Source organism: Gymnodraco acuticeps, unplaced genomic scaffold (genome assembly GCF_902827175.1).
Source record: "Gymnodraco acuticeps unplaced genomic scaffold, fGymAcu1.1, whole genome shotgun sequence".
In the NCBI taxonomy this organism is placed as follows: Eukaryota; Metazoa; Chordata; class Actinopteri; order Perciformes; family Bathydraconidae; genus Gymnodraco; species Gymnodraco acuticeps.
In genome coordinates, this window is record NW_022991893.1 from 14,273 (window position 1) to 33,286 (window position 19,014).

Below are 19,014 nucleotides of genomic sequence, written 5' to 3' on the forward strand. Positions count from 1 at the left end.
AAAACTGTGGACAATCCCCACAGGAGCACTTTGGGGTGAAGGGTCTTGAGGGACACAACGACATGCTGACTGCAGTGGGGTTTGAACCTGTGACCCCCTTAGCCCAACAGTAACGCACAACCCACTGCGCCACACGCCTCCCTATATACATGTTCTATACATAGAAGACATCAAAAAGTGCATTTTGCATGATATGGGAGACTTTCTTCTCCTTCTACGGAGCGGCTGTACTCACATAAATACTGGGCGTGGGGGGGTTGAGTTTGTCCTTTGGCAGCGGAGGAGAAGGAGGGCGGGGGGGCCGTGGAGGAGGACATTTGTCCAGGACGATGCTGCTCGTCGACAGGCCGTTCTTCCCCAGGTTCCTGCACACAGAGCGGGGAGACAGGTGAGGACAGGTGTGTGTAACACAGTGTGGATAACAGGCCAATCAACACACATGATTATTTATTTGTTGTTGTTCTTTGTTGCAATGCATGTTCCTCACAAAGGGGGCACCATTGGAAAAGTAATTAAACAGGCTTTCCAACGGTATAAGATGTATTGCCAAGAAGCATTGTTACAACAAAGAAATAATCTACCAAACACAAATGTCCTTACTTTTTGAGTTAAGTTGAATTAAGTCCTAACTGCATCCAGAGAAAATGACAAAGACTTAGACCTCACCTGGATATCTAAAAAGTGTTGACACTTACATTGACCCAGACTAACGAGAAAACAGTCGCAATTACAAAGAACAACTTTGGGACGAATTAAAGCTATTACAGGCCTTTCATGAATCCACTTTGATGCACGTTTCCATCTCATTTAGTCGTCTTGTTTGCGCCTCGTCGCCTCACCCTTCACTGAACACTGAATTATGTTACGTCATTTCACCGAGCTTCAACACACCGAACAACAAACACACTTGCTGCACAGCGATTGGACATTTGGGAGTTTGAATGAAGAGGTTAGCTTTTCTAGATGAAGACTGACGGTCTCCTCATATGACTGATGTATGGTACAAATGAAGCGTGTCAACCATTGCAAAACCAAAAGAGGAATATACGTTTTAATTTTAAATGTATGGGAGCTATTTATACAGAAAGCTTTCTGATGGCTCTTTAAATTACAAAACAAACGGACTTTCAACGGGTCAAAAACCATCAGCTGTTAATATCACCTCAGGAAAACTTTCGATGGGGAAAGGTGTCCATTCCCACATCGAATTGGAATAATAATAGACTTTAAGAAAATCCCAAAACAACAACAAAAAACAGTCTTACACACACTTAAGAGTTATTCAACCCATGGATTATAACTCTAGATAACTTCACACACACACACACACACACACACACACACACACACACACACACACACACACACACACACACACACACACACACACACACACACACACACACACACACACACACACACACACACACACACACACACACACACACACACACACACACACACACACCACACACACACACACACACACCCCACACACACACACACACACACACACACACACACACACACACACACACACACACACACACACACACACACACACACACACACACACACACACACACACACACACACACACACACACACACACACACACACACACACACACACACACACACACACACACACACACACACACACACACACACACACACTAAAAAAGGGGTTTTAACAATGCCTTTTGTTATTAACACCCCCTGAAACTTTCGATGTCCATTCCCACAATAATTTTGAAAAAAAATAGACTTCCAAAACAACCAAAAAAACCCAATAAGAATCCTAGATAGCTTCTCACCTGCACGCTTTTAGCACCTCGCTGGAGCTGGGGTAGATGGACACTGACGACCAGGGAGCCAGAACAGAGGGAGAAAGTCTCTTTTCAGCAGGGTGCTCCACTTTCATGGGGCTCTGAGACTCCTGCGGCCCCTTCCCGTTGACCTTTGGCCCCTGGGTGTTGCTTTTGGACGGGCTGTTAAGGCAGGAGAGGCTGTTGGAGGTTTGAGGATCGTGGACGTGGTTGATTTTGATTTTCTCCGAGGAAGCCCCCCCGTGGTTACTGAAGTTATTGTTGTCGTCGTTGTTGTTACTTGGCTTTTCCCTTAGCAAGGCTGAGAGCTGAGGATTGTCTGGAGAGCTGTCCGTCACCCGCGGCTGGACGTGATTAGTCGATCCCTGCGCGGGGGCGGGACTTAACGGCGTGCCTGCAGAAACTGATGGCAGAAAGTCGCCGTTTGTGGCCCCTGAAGGCGTGACGTCTTTGGTTTGGACCCCTGAGGTAGTAGAGGAGGAGCAGTAGGGGGGCGAGGACAGGTGGTGGTTGGGTGTGGTTTGGGGGGGAGGTGGGAGAGAGGGAGGAGGCGGAGGAAGAGGCAGTGCAGGGACCGGAGGAGTGGCCCACCTGATTCAGAAGTCCAGAGGAAGAGAAGGAGGGGTGAGGAGAGGAAGAGAAAGGGGGTTCTCCATTGGGACCTGCCGAATGAGAACCTTTGTGAAGCCCCTAAAGGAGAGAACGAGAGGAAACACACCATGAGACGTGCTTTCAACTAGAAAATGCATTTCCTGCTGAAAATGCGTGCGAATGCTGTGAGCTGCGTAGATTTGGTGCTGAATCTAGCTGAAAATGCAGTTTGTTGTATTAGAAGTTGTAGTAGTATAAGTAATTGTAGTAGTAGTAGTTTTATTAGAAGTTATATTAGTAGTAGTTGTGGTAGTAGTAGTAGTGGTAGTTTTATTAGAAGTTGTAGTAGTAGTAGTTGTGGTAGTAGTAGTAGTAGTAGTAGTTTTATTAGAAGTTGTAGTAGTAGTAGTTGTGGTAGTAGTAGCAGTAAAATACACAATGAGACATGCTTTCAATAATAAAAACAATGGAAGCAGCATTCTTGCAAGGATCATAAATACATGGATCCTGATTATTGAAGCTCAAGCCAGAGACCAGTGATATTTTTCTAACAGTAGTAGTAGTTGTATTAATAGTTGTATGAGTAGTAGTGGTGTTAGTAGTATAAGTAGTAGTAGTAGTTGTTGTATAAGTAGTAGTAGTAGTAGTAGTAGTAGTAGTTGTATTAGTAGTAGCAGTGGTAGTAATATAAGTAATTGTGGTAGTAGCAGTAGAATACACAATGAGACGTATTTTAAATAATAAAAATACAATGAAAGCAGATTACCAATCTGTAATGGGTGGAGCAAGTACCTGAGTGGTGTTGTTGCGCTGCTGCTGGTTCCTCCACCCGTCCTCCACAGCGCTGGGACTTCTGGGCTGAGGTAGAGAGTTCTGCTGAGGGAAAGGTAGAGAGTTCTGCTGAGGGAAAGGTAGAGAGTTCTGCTGAGGGAAAGGTAGAGAGTTCTGCTGAGGGAAAGGTAGAGAGTTCTGCTGTAGAGAGTTCTGCTGAGGGTAAGGCACGTTTCCGTTGCTCGCTCCCAGTCCCACGCTGTGGTTTTTGTCCAGGTGTCCCAATAGCGTCCCCACAGAGGAGGAGGAGGGACTAGAAGAACAGGATCCATTAGCTGTGGGCTGGGAGGAGGTGTGTTTGAGGGGGGAGGTTCGGGGGAGGCTGGCGTTGAGGTGAGACAATTCAGCCAGAGGACCGTTGGGGAGGCTGGGTCGATGCTGAAACAACAAAGGGACGCTGTATGTTAGAAAGATCTCTCGTCCCCGGCTTGAGCTTCAATCTGAGGATCCATGTATTTATGATCCTCTCAAGTCCGGATGCTCTTCTCGGTAATCATACATCCTGTCTAGGGGTCGACCGATTATTGAGGCCGATATTCCGCATTTGACCGATTATCGGTATCGGCTTTTTTTTTTATCAAATTGCCGATAAAACTTTGGCTCTGATGCGGCCGTTTCTCTGGCTGCAGTCACCACTCTGTGTTCACGAGCAATGTCCCGCCCACAGCGCTATCTGATAGGCTATTACTGAAGTGTCAATCAACACTGAAGATTTTCCGGGCTGCAGCCAGCCAGAGGCGGGACCTTCTCAGATTACAGGCAGGTGCAAAAGAACACAGACAGAAGCAAGCAGCAGCGCTGAGCGGCAGAACCATACATGTGTTTCGAAGGTAAGTCAGTTGAAAGCCGAAGTTCAATAAACATCCCAATCCTCTATGCAAAAAGCTGAAGTTGCAAAAACACCACGATCTTATGATCCAATTCTATCAGTTTCCCAGTTACACTGAAAATGCCCGAATAATGCACTTTGTTGCAGTTAACTAGAAAGAGATTGATGCATAGCCAGCCAGTTTGTGTTATTCTACATTTTGAGACCAAGATTTTCAGATTTTACTGCAAATGTATATCGGTTCCAAATATCGGTTATCGGTCTCCTTGATTACTAATAATCTGTATCGGTATCGGCCTTGAAAAAGCCATATCGGTCGATCCCTAATCCTGTCATGTACACAGCTACAGTTGGGATACCTTTGTTATCATGTGAACTCTGATATTGGAAGAGTACATTCAGAATTGCCCCAACACTTTAGCTGTGAGGGTACATCAGGGCCGGGGTCCACATAGCGTGTCTTTTTCTAAAAACTAGCTTATTTTTTTATGGTTTTCAAAGAGATAAGGCATAAGCCGTCACATTCAGCCGCCTCAACGACTTATAAGATGGGTTTTTCGGTGTCTGGACTTTTCGAGGTAATTACACAGTCCCAAACGAGTGTTCCCTCAAGAGAGACGCCGTCTTAAAGTAACAGTACAACAGGTAACAGAGATGGAGAGACACAGCCAACAACTCCAACAAAGTGGATCAAAAGTAGGCGAGTTAATAAACGATGCCAATTTTAAGATAATGGTGATCAACGAAGCAGAGTCATCAAACAACTGTCGAGCAGCATAGAAATGTTGTGTTACTGAGTGTAACGTTAGAAGATGGCGAGCCCAAAAAGTTAAATACAATTATTTTCTTTATAAAAACAAGATTTGGTCTTCAAAACTGTATTTTTCCAAAAATCAGTCTTGAAAAAGAGGGCTCGTCTGCACCCGTTAAAGGGGACCTATCATGCAAAATGCGCTTTTTGATGTCTTCTATACATAAATGTGTCCCCGGTGTGTCAGGGAACTCACGCAGCGTCAGAAAATAAAACCCTCTCTCTTTTCCTCCGTACCCAAATCTCTAAAAACGGGGAACAACGGAGCTGATCCAGATTTGCGTCCGATATGACGTAATATCTGAAATGTGGACCCACGGCCCAATCAGAAACGTTGCTATCAGAAACAATGGCCGACTGTTTTGGACGTAATATGGTCGGTGTTTACATTAGCATCGCTAACACTCAGAGCTAACCTGTACTGGAGAGCATGTGTGTGAAGAAGCAGGAAGTAGAAAGGAACTCACCTTGTGGTATAACCGGCAAGAGAGAAAGCCTTTGAGCTCCAAACTGTTTCAGAGAGAATCCTTGATCATCCATGATATGGCGTTTCATCACGGCAGCATTTAGTTTAGACAGTAGCTGCCGGGTCCCGCATGAGCTCAGACCCCTCCTCTATTATTTGTATCAATTTATTTTTAAAGCTTTATACCAAAATCAGCACTTTTGAAACAGGAAGTGAAATAGAGGGATGTGAGGCATGGCTAGAATGATCTGTTTGGTATTTGGAGTAAAACACTTCATAGACATGTTTTTTATATATTTATATATCTGAGACCTGTGCTATTGCCTAAAAATAGCATGATAGGTGACCTTTAAGTTTATTTATTTTTATTTATATATTTTGTATGTTCTTTCCCACTATGACTATGTATGTCATTAAGTATGGTATTCCTGTCATGTTTTCTTTATTATTTATTGTTTGTCTTCTATGTTGAAAAAGGGAAGCATGACTTCCACCCCAAAGAAGTCTGCACTATTGCTTCTTCTCAATACAAATATTTGACGAAATAGAGGGGTCGTCTTATATTCGGGTCAATACGGTTATATAAATATAGCAGTTCAGTAGGATATAAGGTGCCTGTGTGTACCTGATGCTGCTGCATGAGGACAAACTGCTGCTCCAGATGCTCCAGGATCTGAACCTGAGGAGGCTTGAGGTTCGCTCGGTTCGACCGCAAGTGATCAAGGTTCTGCAGATTAATCACAGAGTTAGTGATGCAGAAGCTCACAGTCATATTTCAATTTGAATTACAATTGAAATGCATGCTGAATATTATATATTGCAGTAAAAGAAATGCCCACACAAATGAGTCAAATGTGACGAGAGCAACAAATGAAAAACACTTCTTATGGTCGAAGCACAAGGATGTTATTTTCATATACTGTAGAAATGTTGGATGTTAAAAGTATAAGTAAGACCATGTGTGGTTTAATATATTTGAAAATATCTGAATGAAGTGGTATACATCTGCAGAATCCCAGCATAACAAAATAGTTTCCTTCAAACTTAAATGTATGTTTTATTAAATTATAACGATATGGTGCATGGTTTTGCAAAAATTGTCATTCTCTAATATTGCAAATACATTGCTATTGCCATTTCCAGATAATCACAATTATTGCACATTTATTAACATAATTATTGTTTTGCAGCCCTAGTGAAATATCAATAATAAAAGCCACCCTAGTGAAGGTCTTCTTATATATTGCAAACAAAAAAATTGCCACACAGGGTTAATTTAAACTAGTAATTGTTCTTAAATTGTGCAGCCCTTTGTAGTCAAGATAAGCAATTAATTGACTTATCGTATGATAACTAAAAAGGAAGTCGATAACTTTTCTGAACTCGATAAATTGACGTTTACATGCGTGTTTGTTTACATAAGGATGTGACCAGCATTTTGGCCCGGCGCGCTGTGGGCCACTCTACCGGCCAGGCGCCCTGTGGCTGCCGGTAGACACAGCGAGCCTGGCCGGCAGTCACAGCGCGCCGGGCCGGCAGTCACAGCGCGCCGGGCCGGCAGTCACAGCGCGCCGGGCCGGCAGACACAGCGTGCCGGGCCGGCAGACACAGCGAGCCTGGCCGGCAGTCACAGCGCGCCGGGCCGGCAGTCACAGCGCGCCGGGCCGGCAGACACAGCGAGCCTGGCCGGCAGACACAGCGAGCCTGGCCGGCAGACACAGCGAAGCCTGGCCGGCAGACACAGCGAGCCTGGCGGCAGTCACAGCGAGCCTGGCCGGCAGACACAGCGAGCCTGGCCGGCAGTCACAGCGAGCCTGGCCGGCAGACCACAGCGAGCCTGGCCGGCAAACACAGCGAGCCCTGGCCGGCAGACACAGCGAGCCTGGCCGGCAGGCACAGCGAGCCGGGCCGGCAGACACAGCGAGCCTGGCCGGCAGACACAGCGAGCCTGGCCGGCAGTCACAGCGAGCCTGGCCGGCAGACACAGCGAGCCTGGCCGGCAGTCACAGCGAGCCTGGCCGGCAGACACAGCGAGCCTGGCCGGCAGTCACAGCGCGCCTGGCCGGCAGACACAGCGAGCCTGGCCGGCAGTCACAGCGCGCCTGGCCGGCAGACACAGCGAGCCTGGCCGGCAGACACAGCGAGCCTGGCCGGCAGTCACAGCGCGCCGGGCCGGCAGTCACAGCGTGCCGGGCCGGCAGAGACCACTCTACCGACCCGGCGCGCTGTGAGGGGCGGGGCTCACACACAGCCAGGTCAGGACACTCCGCGTGCAACAGGGTGAAGCAGCCAAATGAATATAGAGACAAGCAGGAGACAACGTGTGACTTACTCGAGGGGAATTTGAAGTTAAATGGAATTGGTTGCTAAACCTAATTCCACATCTCCGGAGTGGGAATATTTTGGATTTAAGCCAAATCAACGAGGCGAACCTACGGACTTGAATGAGCCGTTATGTCGCATTTGTTTTAAAAAAGTAGCGACAAAAGCTAACAATACGACCAACCTTAAACTGCACCTGAAACACAACCACCGCATTCCGTTTCCCAGCTGGGAGCAAACACGGCAGCTCGAGAAGGAGAGCTTACTTTCATTTTAAAAAAACATTTGTTACGATTGCGTGTTTTGGAGAGAGCTCTGTTTTCCAGCCTGAGTCTATTTAATGTATTGTTTTGGTTGTGTGTGATTTATTTCATACATTTTTTATAATTTAATTTATTTGTTTTATTTATTATATATAATTTATATATTTAAATATTATTTCACATTTCATTTTTAATGTTCAATGTTCAATAAAAAAGGATGTACTTGAATTATTATTATATATCATCATGTCAGTGGTCTAAATGGTCTTACAGCGGTGCCGACAATATTATCGTCCGGGAAAAAGTATCGTCCAACAAAATTAATTATCGTGACGGGCCTAGCCCTTTGCAGGACTTATAATATATTGCATGAAAGAAGAAATGGCTGCACAAGTGATTAAAACGCGACAGGAGCAACAAATGTCGTGTCAAATGATCATATAATCATTTAAAACAGTCTTATACTCTGATTGCCTTTTGTTAAATTGTATTGTTAGTCTTGTATGTGTTTAACAGAGACGTATGTTAAGGGTTTACATTTCAGGAGGCAAAGGAAGTAAAAGGTGGATTTTAAATGGTTAAGGACTGGGGGGTTTGATGATGTAATGATGGGATGGAGGAGCAGCCGTTTCCTCTCATGAAGATACAGAGAGACTGTGAGCTTCTCTATCCTCTGAGAATGAAACATGGGACGGAGTTTCATTGATTTGGGCATTCTCATAATAAGCAAGTGGAATGGATTTGATAATGAAGCACTGACACAGCACTCTACTATCTACTATGTTTCCGCATAGTAAAAGTGTGGGGGGGGGGGGGGTCTAAACTAATCATTTGAAGAGGGGGGGACTTGTCCCACCCTCATACAATGGCTGCGACGCCCATGTATTACACACATCTAAACTAGGGATGTGTCCTACCTGGAGCTTCTGTGGCGTCAGGTACCAGCTGGGGATCTGCTGCTGCTGGGTGTTTATGCTTTCCAGCGACTCTCCAGCACCCTGAGAGAAAGAGAGACAACACAACGTCTTAAATCATGGCTCCACTTCTCAATAATGGTGCAGAATATCATTGTTTAGAGTTTCATCTGTACCTTAGCCGGGCTGGAGGTCCGTTTCCTCTTCGCTGGACTGGCCTGAGGGTCTGTGTGATTACTTTCCTCTGCTTTACAGGCCTTTAAAGCCACAACAGACACACATAGTGAGGACCAATGGACTCACAACAACAACAACAAACTCCCTCCTTATGCAAACTACTTTTCAGATTTGCTCTCAAGTGGTGTTTCAAACAGCGTCAGACAGGCATAAAAACTGTTCTGCAAAATTATGAATATATTTGAACAGCAATGTGTGTCTTCAAATGTTGCATTATGACAATACTCTGATTAATACGGTTAGTGTTATCACCTTAATCCAATTAAGAGGTGATGATTAAGGTCATAATTAGGGCTGCACAATAAAAAAGTATCAATATTGCCTAATGTGATATTTAAATGGCAGTAATTATATTTGCAATTTGCTGAAGAGCCACGGCAAAAATGTTAATTAACAATAAAATCCTTTAAATGTATTTTTAATAATACAAAAAAATTAAATAAATATTCCAATTACTGTTTAATAATATTAAATAATTATATATCTATTATTTTGTATTATTAAATGATTAAAAAAGAATGTTAAAATATATATATATTCCCTCTAACATTGCGATTTCAAATTTGCAATTGCAATATAATAGAAATATTTAATACTAAATGATAAACAATTAAAAAAAAAAAGAATTAAACGTAAATTAATAATAAAATCCCTTTAAATGTATTTTTAACAATACAAAAAAAGTAAACAAATATTCGAATTATTATTAAATAATATTACATATTTATTTGTCTATTATTTTGTATTATTGAATAATGTAAAAAAATTCCCTCTAATAGATGAGAGTAACACATGCGTCACTTCCGGGCGAAAATTACGGCCCCACCCACTTTTGGGGGAAAACAACGCTGTCATATGAACGGCGGTCACTACACATTCTGAAGTTTTTGCCAATCAGATCAGAAATTTAGGAAAACCGTGGATTCTTGGATCTTCAAAGAGCCCGATTACGATGGCCAGACAGGCAATCAATTACATGAACTCATTTGATATCGACGATCGGGCTCGATATATGGTTAAATAAAAATCAGTAGGCGAGGCTGTTACTCTCATGAGCGAGGCGGAAAATAATTGTTTTATCATTCCAAAAAGCTGCTGTGTCGTTTACTGCACCTCAAACATTTAAAAACAAATCCAGAGTTACGTGTTTCTGAACTTCCTCTAAGAACAAAGGAGCTCTGTGGCTTCAGGCTCGATCGCCATTCAAATGACTGCGTTGGTTTCCCCCCAAAAGTGGGCGGGGCCGTAAAGTGACGTAGACGTTACTCTCATCTATGGACACCGATCGCCTACTGCTATATTTAACCATATATCGAGCCTGATCGTCGATTTCCAATGATTGAATGTAATGGTTTGCCTGTCTGGCCATCGTAATCGGGTTCTTTGAAGATCCACAAATCCACGGTTTTCTTAAATTTCTGATCTAATTGGCAAAAACTTCAGAATTTGTATTGAATTCAAATGACAGCTTTGCATTCCCCCAAAAGTGGGCGGAGCCGTACTTTTTGCCCGGAAGCATGTGTCACTCGTGTATATTGCGATTTAATATGTGCAATTGCAATATTAGACAATATAAATAATAATAAACAATTATATTTTGAATGTATTGTAGAGATAATCAGAGTACTCATGCTGTCACAATGCAACATTAGTTAGTTGCATTAGTCGGGGTTGTTTGGACATGCAGACCATGTTGCTGACTGGTTGTTTACACATTCTCGAAACTGCGATGGGTTGCAACAACAATTTTGTTTACAGATAACATTTGGTTGTTTACTAGTTACTGTATTCTATAAAAAGTACATTTATGTTACTCCTGTCTGTTTGTTGATTAAATCAAGCACGTGATGAGCAGGATGTTGTTGGGAGCCAAAAGAGGATGATGGCGTTGATAATTATAAACAAAAGTGCATGAAAACAGAGGACCAAAACAACTGATATGTTGATGGTAGGGCACTAGTAAGATTTCAATTATATATGATTAACTTTTAGCTTCAACAGTGTCAAATAAATGACACAAAATGCATGCATTTATAACATGAAGCGGCTCTATAGAGTGGTGCAGGGATGAGTCCTAAAGTTAGCATTTTAGCACATCTGGTTTCCCCGGTCTGGAAGTCAATGGTTCTGTGAATAGGTTTTTGGTTGTTATCCTGATATAAGGTCTGTGGTTAACAACATCTGACTTATTTTATTCCACAACATAAAATACATCAGTAAATACCCCACTGGTGAATTTAAAAACGGCGCTTGATAACAAGTGTTTAAATGAGACGACTAAACGTCATCACGCCCAACGATAGCCACCTTTAGCTTAGCGGTGGTGACGTGAAGTCATGTGACCGTGCTGTAGTTCCTTTATAGCCCAACATTAGCCTCCTTTAGCTTAGCGGTGGTGAAGTGAAGTCATGTGACCGTGCTGTAGTTCCTTTATAACCCAACATTAGCCACCTTTAGCTTAGCGGTGGTGAAGTGAAGTCATGTGACCGTGCTGTAGTTCCTTTATAGCCCAACGTTAGCCTCCTTTAGCTTAGCAGTGGTGAAGTGAAGTCATGTGACCGTGCTGTAGTTCCTTTATAGCCCAACATTAGCTGTTAGAGTTTTGTCTGTATTATTCCAATACACATGGAGAAATACCATTGGCTGTTAATGGAGAGAACCAGGGAGATGCTAATATGTCATCACTGCTCCACTCTATGAGGGTCAACTAAACTCTGGTAATTAGATTATTATAATATGGGCCTTGCTCCAATTCCTTAAGATGGTTTCCCACATTTCGCTCATAACCTCTGAACGAATCGGAGCAAGGCCTCAGCTTTATCAGTCCTCATATATATGCTATGTTCGAGTAATATGACAAAGTGTGTGTGTTGTCTGGTATGAGCTGGTCTCACCTGCTCCTGTGCAGTGCTCAGGGCCCCCTGCCGGGACGTGAGCTCAGCAGGAATGGGTAAACTCCACGCCTCTTCAATACTAGGAAGCATTTTACTCTTATTCTGCAGACTACCTGGCTGTTGGTTACACAACTGAGCCTAGGAGAAATTGTGTAAGACACAAACTTTTAGTGCTGAACTCGACAGGAAAAAGCCAACTACAGAGTCTACGTAGAGGTGAGTGTTTGCAGAATATAACAGAAATGTTCAATGCCATGAAGGTATGTTTTACAATTACAAGTGAGAAAAATGTGTTTAAAAACACACCAATATGAATCAGTATTCATATCTCAGTGGTCAGAAATCAAAATGAGAAAAAAGCAGATATCTTTGGCTACACACACACACACACACACACACACACACACACACACACACACACACACACACACACACACACACACACACACACACACACACACACACACACACACACACACACACACACACACACACACACACACACACACACACACACACACACACACACACACACACACACACACACACACACACACACACACACACACACACACACACACACACACACACACACACACACACACACACACACACACACACACACACACACACACACACACACACACACACACACACACACACACACACACACACACACACACACACACACACCACACACCCACACACACACACACACACACACACACACACACACACACACACACACACACACACACACACACACACACACACACTACGGGTTCCCAGCATATAGAAACTGCCGGATTCTAACTTTCATATGTTGGGCAATATGCACAATTAGCACAAGTTGCATTAATTGGCATTGTAACCTCTGCAGACAATAGTTAGAGGATGGCTTGGTCATTGGGGGTCATTGAGGATGCTGAGATTAATTCTGACATTTACAAGGTCAGAAATGGCAGGTTTAACCAGAAAGTGGCCATATTTGTACTCTGATTTTGATGAATTTTGGGTCAATTTGGAAGTTTGAGGGGACTCTGGATCTGAGTGACTTCTTATTTATTTTGAGAAGAAAGCCGTTATACATATCTATTGGTTGCAGAGCTACTCATGGTAGTCAAAATAAGCCCACAGATAGTACAAATATGGCCACTTTCTAGTTAAAACTGACATTTTTGATCCTGAAACTGTCAGAAATGCATTCAGCCTCCTCAATAACCCCCAAAACCCACCACCAAATCTTCCAAGTAATTGTTTAGTTATTGTCCACATGCGCTATCAAGCCATTAAGACTTATTACACCATGAACATTGGATAAGATGCACATTCAAAAAAGGACAATGAGAAGGGGAGGGTTTCAATGTATACTGTTCCCTTATTGCAAATGTTTCCTACTCCCTGTAACTGCAAGTCTAATTCCTTGTAACTGGTGAAATGTTCTGTCAACTTATGCTAATTGTGCACATTTCCCAACAAAGTGAGTTAGCATCCGGCAGTTTCCAAATACTGGGACCCGTGCTATACATTTCTAACATGAAACGTTAGGTTTCTCCACATCTCCTTGTTCCCGGTGCTGGAACCCAGCCTCCGAAGAGCTCCTACCTGCAGCAGCTTGATCCTCTGAGTGAGAGCAGCCGTGTTGAGGCAGGCTTTGCTCCGCGTGGCGTTGATGTAGCACTTGATGGCGTCGTGCGGCTGCCCGCAGGACTCGTACAGCGTGCCCAGGTCCATCCAGGCTGCCGCGTGGCTGTGGTCCAGCTGAACCGCACAGATATACGCCTGCAGAGCGTCCATAGGCTGGTTCTGCTGCTGGTACAGAACCCTGCAGGACACAAGAGGGGGAAGTGAGTCTCTGCCGTCTTTAAAGAGCTCCCATCATGCTATTTTTCTCTGACATCTTCCAGGATTTAGGTCTCTATCCTCCAAACTCTCACAGGACATACTCCAACCTTAATACATCTATCTATAGATCCTCTCTTCCTGTTCCCTATGTCCTCTGTCAAAATGCAGCTGCTGTTTCTCCATGATAGCCAGTGACGTCCTTGAACAAGTAAATTGGGATTTCCTATCCAGTATCAGCTGTTTGTCACCGATAACAGACATATTTAGTCCCCCTAGTCCAGGGGTCGGCAACCCCTGGCACCGTAACCAGTGGCACACTAGGAATAAGTGGATTAAGTGTGCAAATTATTTAAATTGTATTTTCGGATCCTGAACAAGACCGCCGCCAAAGCGCGTCTCCCCGTTACCTGCAGAAGGAAGCCATGCACGCAACGCAGCCCCGCTCTCTTTATCTCCAGGCGACTTTCTGCCGCTTTCCTCCGTGGAGCAGATCGTTTCACCACGGAGGAAAGCACTTCACTAACTGCAGTACCCATAAGGAGCTGTGCAAATGCCGCAGTTTTTGCTTGGCTGTGTCTTTAGTTGAAAGCCCAGTGGCGATCTGCTCATCTCTCATCGAAATAATATGCTACAAAGGGGCGGACTGGCCATCTGTGAGTTGAACTTTCCTGTCGGCTCCCAGACCGTAGTTGAGGAGCGCAGAAGCAACAAGCTTCAGGTTCAATAACCCACTTTAGCTTCAATGACTGGAGAGAGGCGAGCTCTTCTGTTTCACAAAATACATCACAGACCTCTGTTTTTCTGCTTCCTCGTTTCACTTCCAGAAACAAACACACGTTCTCTCCATAGGTTCCCTCACTGTCGCTCTACCATCCACACACACATGCACAAGCCACACCCCTCTCTCTCTCTCTCTCTCTCTTAAAGGGACAGCGATCTCATCTCACTCTGCATGACCCTAATATCATAACATGTGTGTTCTGGAGAATCACAGAACGGACGATCGTCCTTATTATTATGCCGTTTAAACCAATTATTTAAATGTGTTTGTTAAATTCGGCAGCATGTAAGTTGCGCTGACAGGTCCACACACCGCTCCCCCGCAGCGAGGCTCCCCCGCAGCGAGGCTCCCCCGCAGCGAGGCTCCCCCGCAGCGAGGCTCCCCCCGCCCTCCTGCTGAGTTGACGAGCGTCAAGCTCCTCAACCCGCCCCCCCCCCCGTTGATAATTCTCGATCGTTGGCACGCCGATACAATTTTTTTTTTTAAATGGCACTTCATATCAAAAAGGTTGCCGACCCCTGCCCTAGTCACATGTCTCTTTCTTCTACATTGAAAACGTAAAGGCATCCTTTGTAGTGGCTAAACCTGCATCGCATATACGAATATTTGTGATTATTTCCTCACCTTTATACCATATCTGTTTGAAATAAGTAATCAACATCTACACACTAAGGTGAGCTATGCAAGAGAAACATTGCTAAGCATAATCAGCTGGAACTGGTGAAGAAATACAGCTAGAAAGTCTCTGAAACATATTGCCACTCTGCTCATTGGCATTCGTCAGTCATTTCCTGTTTCCACCGGGCTCAATAAACACAGAAGACTGGTATGTTTTCTAGAGCGGATTTCCGTGGTGCATTTGACCACATGTGCCTTTCATTTTATTCTAATGGCAGCTTCCCCTTGAACAACTATATTCTAAATCTACAAGCCTTGATGATCAAATAGTTGTTGTCCAGTAGATAATGTGATTAGACCTTCTCCCATTTGTCCAGGACAAGTACAGCAACTGATGGCGCATTTCCACTGCAGCGCGGTTTAAGCGTGCCGTGCCAAACCCGGCCCGTTTTTTTTTTTGCTCTTCCACTAGGGGTAGTTCCGGCTCAGGGATATTTTTCACCTTTTTCTGGCCCTCCAAAATCGAGGATCTTACCGGGTACATGAATTAATGCTTTGACAAGTCTGCAGACAGACGGCAGGCGAAGAACCTTTTAAAATGCGTGTTTTCTAAATGGAGCTTGGCTAAGCTAACGTTATATATGCTCCGACTGTCCACACTCACAACAACGGCCTACAGACATAAATAAAGCAGCGACTGTATTCGCCATGACACAGGCAGTCTGTGGTTTGTACTTGTTTAACTTTTGTCTAGTTTCTGAACAGATATGAGGAGCTGTGAGCTCTGAGTGCTAACAGCTAACGGCTGATGTTGGTTGTGTGCTCCGCCTACACTGCGTTACTATAGTTACTGCCCCAGCTACTAAACTGTAATGGAAACGCAGTATAAAGTGAGACAGGCCTACCTGCAGGCCCTGCGGTGGAAATGCGCCATTACATATACTATAAAATAAACTTGTTACGTGTTCTTACCCTATGGAGCACCAGGTGTCAGCGCTGGCCTCTGACTTATCGATGGACTGACGGTAAGAGATGAAGGCATCCTGCACCTTCCCTATACTGGAGTAGCACCTGGAGGGAGAGAAACAACACTTTAGATATACAAAAGCATAGTAACGCTTGCATGTGAAAATGCAATGCAGTTGAGTAGAGGATATGAGACGAAATGTATTTGGCAACTCTCACTGCAGTAACAAATAGACACAATACAATTTATGACTTTAGGGAGAATGTGGCTCAGTGGTTAGAGCGCTGGACTTCAAATCAGGGGTCACAGGTTCAAACCCCACTGCAGTCAGCATGTCGTTGTGTCCCTGAGACCCTTCACCCCAAAGTGCTCCTGTGGGGATTGCCCTCAGTATTGAGTATGTGAGTCGCTTTGGATAAAAGCGTCTAACAAGTGACATGTGTTAATATCATTAAGTCTTAAATTCATGGGCCTGCAGTCGATATCACACAATATCCTATCACCATTTAACACCATCACTAAAATAGTGTCTTTACTGGGCTCATACAGACATTTAAAAAAACAAAAAAATATCTATTCTTTCAATTAGTTCACTTAGAGCTGCACGATATATCGCGTCGTGACGATAATCACATCGCAGGACTTGCGATATTAAGTAGGCAAATTAACTCAAACACGTCATGTTACAATTATTTTGCTGCTTGCTACAAAAGGAAAACTCTCATGTCAGGGTGAGTGAGTGAGTGACAGCAAACCACCAATCACAATCAAATCTCAAAGCAAACGGACCCCGTGATCAAAGGTAGAAGCACTGAATAAAGTGGTTTCATGTGTTTCTCCAGTTCGGCGCTGCTAACCGAGCTAGCTCAGCTCGTTGCTCTGATAACTTAAGATCCAGACGTCCGTGGCTAAAATCCTTCATCCGGTTAAATATAGTTAGAAAAATACCAATTGTATCATTACAGTTCAAGAAAGGATGGATTGGGACAAAAAAACTGGTCTTTTCTTCAATTCCTGTATTTTTTTAATGCTGCACGAAACTAAGTGCCATATTGTACGTATGTTTAAGCACCGTTTCATGGTAATGAAGAAAGTGGCCTTGGACGTTACACGAAGACACATATATGCAAGTTAAAAATAAACAGACATCTTAAAGCTTTAGTAGTCTCATTGAGAAACCTAATAGACCTTATTTCTTCTTGGCTTCTGACAGAAAACACATTCATAACCCATTGCTCAAGGTGGGGTGCCTGAACAAAGGGTAATACTACATGTAACTGTGCAGCGTCAAAAGGGGAAAACACAACGACACTGTCATGCAGCGTTTTAATAACCAGGATGTAGCCTAGCTAACACCTTAAGGGACAGCATGGTTTGTGTTTATCTGCTCCAATGCATTCAGTCTGTTATTTAACCCTCGGGAGAAACCAGATTCAAACGGCGCAGGAAAAGGAGAACTTGTGTTTGGCTGAAGGTAATCACTGAACACCAATAACAGCTCATATAGCCAAGATATGATCAGTGGCAGATGGTAGGACACACACACACACACACACACACACACACACACACACACACACACACACCACACACACACACACACACACACACACACACACACACACACACACACACACACACACACACACACACACACACACACACACACACACACACACACACCACACACACACACACACACACACACACACACACACACACACACACACACACACACACACACACACACACACACACACACACACACACACACACACACACACACACACACACACACACTCTGACTCACAGACCATAATAACCTGAGAGGCTGTCCAACAACATCATCTGGGACCCAAAGCATGTTCTAACAGAGAATATAAACTGCTACCATCTAATGGAGATTGAATAAAGTCAGACTGAAGCATCCTTTGTGCTCCAGTCAGTCCTCTCAGTGAACACAGAGCTGAGTCCAGATCAGATGTACGCTGAAGGCTCTTTGAGCAGCTTTTCTCTCACTGATTGTGCTGCTATGTTTGTTTTTCATGTATTGTGTCTTGATATTTGTCTGTTGATGTTACACATGGAGCTGCTGTGATGCAAGTCACATTTCAGACTTGATCTGAGCATTAAAGTATTATCGTATCGTACCCGTGTTTGTTCTTACCTGCCGAGAAAGTACCAGGACTGTCCGGAGTTTGGGTCTGCTTCTAGAGACTTCTGCAGACACTGAATGGCATAGCTGTCCTTGGTGCCTTTATCCCCCAGCGTCTCCACCGTGTGATGCATCCAGCCTGCAGGAGCAGAGGCAAGGAAGACATAGATATAATCAAACACTTCTTACATAACTTCTGGCTTTGCTCCTGCACCTAAAGTGGCACTGGTGTACGGAGCAGAAGATGTAGAGTGGTGCAGATATGTATTTTAGAAGGCCTAACCTGAAGTGAGCACATCCCTGATTCCCTCCACAAAATCCAATTACACGCAGAATAATCTACATAAATAAACTACAGCACGGTCAAATGACTTCACGTCACCACCGCTAAGATAAAGGAGGCTAATGTTGGGCTATAAAGGAACTGCAGCACGGTCACATGACTTCACGTCACCACCGCTAAGCTAAAGGCGGCTAATGTTGGGCTATAAAGGAACTGCAGCACGGTCACATGACTTCACGTCACCACCGCTAAGCTAAAGGAGGCTAATGTTGGGCTATAAAGGAACTACAGCACGGTCACATGACTTCACGTCACCACCGCTAAGCTAAAGGTGGCTAATGTTGGGCTATAAAGGAACTACAGCACGGTCACATGACTT

General features: G+C 44.0%; 1 protein-coding gene across 1 annotated transcript in view; it reads right to left on the reverse strand.

Moving 5' to 3' along the window:
- LOC117535509 (lysine-specific demethylase 6A-like) overlaps window positions 1–19,014 on the reverse strand; it is a gene marked incomplete at its 5' end in the record, with an annotated part of 54,364 nt that overhangs the window by 13,983 nt on the left and 21,367 nt on the right. Inside the window, 11 exon segments of the mRNA XM_034200003.1 lie at window positions 236–365; window positions 1,817–2,355; window positions 2,357–2,518; window positions 3,212–3,628; window positions 5,982–6,083; window positions 8,859–8,939; window positions 9,032–9,112; window positions 11,987–12,124; window positions 13,592–13,811; window positions 16,203–16,301; window positions 18,365–18,491. Of these exon segments, the coding sequence (XP_034055894.1) occupies window positions 236–365; window positions 1,817–2,355; window positions 2,357–2,518; window positions 3,212–3,628; window positions 5,982–6,083; window positions 8,859–8,939; window positions 9,032–9,112; window positions 11,987–12,124; window positions 13,592–13,811; window positions 16,203–16,301; window positions 18,365–18,491 (2,096 nt within the window).